The 5,497-nt window shown below is 34.6% G+C and overlaps 1 protein-coding gene across 1 annotated transcript; it reads left to right on the top strand.

Moving 5' to 3' along the window:
- Nucleotides 1–534: 534 nt before the first annotated feature.
- On the top strand, nucleotides 535–4,856 carry LOC108378130 (5-hydroxytryptamine receptor 2A-like; the record flags this gene model as incomplete). Its single annotated transcript, XM_017634427.1, has 2 exons — nucleotides 535–1,024; nucleotides 4,000–4,856. Coding segments are annotated over 2 exons (1,004 nt in total), but the record flags the coding sequence as incomplete, so codon positions are not given.
- Between the last annotated feature and the right edge of the window lie 641 nt (nucleotides 4,857–5,497).

Raw genomic sequence — 5,497 nt, 5'->3', positions numbered from 1 at the left:
TTTATTAGACGGGTATAAATTTCAAACGCATATGATTTCTGGTTTGACCATTATAAAATGTTGCTTATAAATGTTTACATAGTTTTCTAACAAAAACTAAAAACAGTTACTACAATTTGATGTTTTCATTTCATTTTCTTTAATAAATTTTATAACATAACCCTTTCGTTAAAAAAGAAAAAACATTGTTTCAGAACTACTTTTAGCAACTTTTATGTTGCATACAAGTAACCACAATAAAAAGACTCTAAAAGCAAATTTGTTCCATAATTATAGCATGCAATTCAGCTTTTCCAGCTCTACAACATTCTAAAGTTTCATTCAAAATATATTCAAATATTTCAAACAGCAACATTTATAAAACAAAATGCCAATTTTTCCTATAGGCAACATCGGCATGAAAGGGTTAAACTACATATTTACATGTATACACAGTTCCAATTTTATCACAAATTCCATTTACTTTCTTTGAAAACACACACTTTAGAATGCACACACTCACTCTGATTAAATTTCCTTTTTGCTCTCATACAGACAATTCCAGCGGTGGTGGCGGCGATATTTTGCAAAAATCCGTTTCGACTACTTCAACAAAAGTGCCACAAAGTGTATTTGGCTTGCGGGTCTTGCCATGCGTGGGCGCTGCAGAACAACAGAGGGACATGCAACCGGCACAAACAATACAGCAACAGCAGTCATTACTACATAACAATATAACCAGCCGATTGCACGGCTGCAACAATAATGGCCACCACACGGACAATAGAAGTGCGACATCTTTGTTTGCCGATTACCAACAGCAGCCGCCATCGCAGCAACCGAATCGCTTTACTACTGCGCGCCAATTTGCCACAACAACAAATAATAGCCATCATCAGCTTCATGTGCAACAACAAGAGCCACATGTGTTGCAACAAAGGCCACCACCACTGCAAGCACAACATAAACAGGAATATCTGATGGTGGATCGACGGAAATCCAATTCATCGCCAAGTCAGCGCTTTATAGAGTCGGCTTTAAGGAGGTGAGTTAAGAAGGGGCAATTTGGCTAACTCAACTATAATAGGTGAGAATTCGGAAAGAATCTTAAGTATTAGCCAATCAGTAGCAGGGCTCAAAAGTTTAAGCTTTTGCTTGGAATTGCCTATTTAGCTTATTATGGTTTCCCCAGCTAAAATTTAACGATCATTGGTATTTTGCTTATTTTTATACACTCTAAAAAATATTTATTTAAAATTGCCTTAGAAAATGTTGGCTTAAATTTACGCATATAAAGAGATGTAATCAGTTTCCTCTCATAATGTGTGCAAAATTAAACACTGCCTGTTTACTTTTATATACTGAATTCGTCGCGTAGGACAAAATTACATACACAATGTTTAAAATTGGTTATATATGAGATTTTAATGTTTATTATTAGTAGAAAATGCATTTTTACTTTCAAAATTTTGCAGTTTTAAACATTTCTTTTGTGTGTATATTTAAAACACTTAATGTTCAATGTTCTCAATAGTAGTTATACGTACATTTTTTAGAGTGTAGGGTTTGGTTCAATATGCAGGAACGTTTCGAAGATTTCCTAAATCCTTCAGGTTCGTTTTACTGGATTGTTAAAAAAAACACGCTAAACTTGCAGTACACTGAGGAGCAAATCCGTTAAATACATTTCTNGCATACATATGTACGTTCAGCTATCATAAAGCTCAGCGATGAAGATTCCAATCGTATTCGTGAACAATAGAAATGTTTACAAACAATAACAAAAAACAAATTTGATTTTATTATTACCTACTTCAATTGTATTTCTCCTGGGAGACAAAAATTGCAAACCAAAGGTTTGTCTCCTCGGCAAAGCATTATTGTAATTGAATAGATTAAAAACCAAAAAACAGATTTGATTTTATTATTATTTACTTACTTCAATTGCATTTCTCCTGGGATACAAAAATTACAAATCAAAGTTTTGTCTCCTCGACAAAGCGTTATTGTAATTGAATAGATTAAAAAAAAAAATGATTTTAAATTGAGATTAAGGGATATTTATAAACTTAAATTCAGTGTGGAAAAGAAAGTATGGATTCGTATCTGACTACTTCGAGCTTCAAATATTAATATTTTTTGAAAAATTTTGTTTTATATGACAACATTATTTGATGAAGTGAGCTCAAACTCAAGAATTTGAACCGAAAATCGATACGGAGCTCAGGCACACCAATTTGGAATCATACTATAGCTGACTGCTATAGAAAATTTCTTTTCCTCAAATGCACGGTATTTGTATGTAGTTCCTCAAGAAGTCCATAAGCTTGTTCGATCAATTCAAATTGATCTAATTTAGAAAAGACTTCCATAAATTTGATTTCTGAATAATTTTTACCAGGGACGCTTTCCACTGGGCATTGTGCACAATTATTACTCAGTCAGAGTGCCATTTGTGAAATATGCTCGTGTTTTAGATTCTTAGGTATTTTATGATCTTTCGTGAGTGCGTTTTAATCGGTTTTTATCGGCGGGGTATCTGGTGCTTCCACCTTTCCCTTGCAGGTTATTTTTCTCTGTGTTCAACGCATAGTTAAGTCTTATTAAAATTCAGGACTAGTTTCAAATCACGCGCAGAGAACAGCTGGCTTTCTTGAGGTGTAATAATAGGGGAACTACAGCAGGTGTGTTTTGCGTTATAATCGCCGTCAGCTGGAAACCTACACACAAACGTTTTAAAGAACTTTCGAACTCAAATCTTCTGATTTTATGTCTGGGTGAGCTATAAATTGTGTATAGCTTTTTCATGTGTCTGCGGCAGTGATGTTTGTTGCTTGTATAGCATCAGCGCGGTATGAGTTCTGTGAGTAAAACCGGATTTCTGGCATACTTTTGGTCACCTTTTAAAAAGAAATATATTCAAATTATTAAAAAAAAAGCCAATTAGTACAAAATGGTTATCAATCGAAATGGTTTGAAAAGCTTTGTTTCTTAACTTAACTACAGGAAGGTTGCCACCCGTTTCGAAAACCAAATTCAATTTGAATTATGTGAGTTAAGTGCAGAGAAATATGTAGCACCATATGGGTGCCAAACGAAAATGGTTACAGAAGGTAGTAGTTTGAAAATATTTTGAAGATTGTTGCCACCTGCCTGAAATATCGAATTTAGTTAACTTATTCTAAAGTTTTATGAAATATCAAAATATGGATGTCAAACAAAAACTTTAGCTTGAATACTAAAAATATTTTTGAGGTGCTCGAAGAGGGTTGCCACCCGTTTCAAATATTGAATTTAAATTATTTAATAAGCTAAATTAATTATTAAAATTTGGGTATCTATCGAAGGGGGGTTAGAAATCTCTTAATTTCTGAACTATATTTAGCGGGGTTGCCACATGTTTAAAAAATCAAATTCAATTTAATTCATTACTATAAATAATAATATAACATTTTGCAACTACAAAAAAAACGAATGCCAAAACTAAACTTGTCATGATTACATATTCGTTTTGCCCATATAATAAGAATAAGAAAAAACCAAAAGTACATTAATTGCCTTATAAACGTACATACCACTTTTTGTGCTACTAACCGCAACAATCATGAATTACAACTAGTTAGCAAGCAATTAACGGTCATCTGAAAAAAAAGTGGACTTTCCAAGTTTTTTCTTTCGCTCTCCCTTAAAACGATTACACATATGTATGTATGTACATATAACATATCGCGCGCTAAATCAAAAACAGTCATAACTCTAAATTTGTCAAAATAGATTTTTTCCCATAAAACAGTACACATACACATTTTTTCACGTCCGCCAAAACTCAGCTTCACAACTACAATCTTCAACTGGGAAAAATGCTATTGAGATGCTCTATTTTTCTTTTGGGTTTTTTTGTCCCTCTTGTACATTTAGGACTTTTTGAGCTGTGACTATTTTTGATTTACGCACCTTGCAAAATATTCAATGCAAACTCATTCAATTAATTTCCCTCCTTCACTTCCGCCTTCATTACAGATCAAATGAAACGAAAAACCTCGAAAGCAAAAAGCGAGTAGTTAAAATGCTTTTCGTGCTGGTGCTGGAGTTTTTCATCTGCTGGACGCCGCTTTATGTGATCAATACCGTAGCCATGTTCATTGGACCGGCCATTTACGAATACATCGACTACACATCCATTTGTTTTTTCCAGCTGCTCGCCTATTCCTCCAGCTGTTGCAATCCCATTACATATTGCTTCATGAATGCCAGCTTTCGACGCGCATTTCTCGACACTTTCAAAGGACTGCATTTGCGGAGTAGCAGCAACAACAACAGCAATAATGATGGCGCGAGCAGAACGGGCATTGAAAGTTGGCGTATAAGACGGAATGGCGATGGTGGTGCCGGTGGTGGCGGTGATGGCAGTAGACGTAGCACCAATTTGCCGGCGCTTGTGACAAACGACGCGATATCGCTTACTAATAATGCAATCATGGTACTCAACGACGCATCAGTGCAGGAGTTTGCAACTCCGCCACAACGCAACTAAATGCTATAAACGCACACATGGGAATTGGCAAAAGGAGGCACAGTCCAGGGTGTGGAGAGAAGTTTTTTTTTCCGGTACGGCATTTCGGTGGACTCGCACGGAAAGGGACTGCATACAAGCAAAAGCAATATACTCTTAGCAAGTGTACATCGCCAGCGTAATTGGTTGGTCCTTTCAATTTGGGATATCGAAATTTGAATTGCGATGACACTTCACCAATTTGTTGGGTGGCCAGCATATGGCAGCACACGTTTACAAATGTGGCGTAAATATGTATCTATAAAAGTAATTGTATTTATATAGCTATGTGTAGATTGTATATAAGTGTCAGTAGTTATTTTTATTGAACTTTGATCCATTTGACATTAAAAATAAATATATATGTGCGTATATGCGCGTACTTATGTGCACGTACGTATGTACTTCGTAGACGTACTTCTGTTTTATTTGCTTGTGTGTCTGAACTTGCGACTTAATTCAAAGAAAAAACTCGAAAATCAAATTTCATGTCATTAAATCTCATCGCAAAAAACTTCATCATTGAAATTTCAAGCCCGTAGAAAATGTATTTCTCTTTGTATATATGTATATAAGCATACTCCCAGCAAACCACTTTTTCAGAGTATTCTGAATTGTAGAGAAATTTTAAATAATTCGTAAAGATCTCATACAATTTTTTGCCGAATTTTCTAAAATGAAATAAAATGTGCACACTTCGATTCTTTTACCAAATTTCATAAGAAAATCGGTAAAGCAATGAAAATTATGCTGCTATGTGAAGAATGCTTTGCAGAATATTTTCAGAATTTTCTTTATTTTTCGTACAGAAACTTCTTTACGAGTTCGTGTCAACTCCTTCATATAATTTTCTTAGAAGATTCGTAAAAATCCCGTTACAGAAATGAGATACTTCTAAAAATTTCTTTAAGATTTCGGGAACTTAAGTCAAACATACATATGTAAGCACATTAGAGTGGTAAAATT

This window comes from Rhagoletis zephyria, unplaced genomic scaffold, assembly GCF_001687245.7.
Source record: "Rhagoletis zephyria isolate East Lansing unplaced genomic scaffold, Rhagoletis_zephyria_1.1 Rzeph_scaffold_13428, whole genome shotgun sequence".
NCBI classification, from domain to species: domain Eukaryota; kingdom Metazoa; phylum Arthropoda; class Insecta; order Diptera; family Tephritidae; genus Rhagoletis; species Rhagoletis zephyria.
Note: the sequence above shows the minus strand (reverse complement) of the source record. Positions and strands in the feature narration are given on the sequence as shown.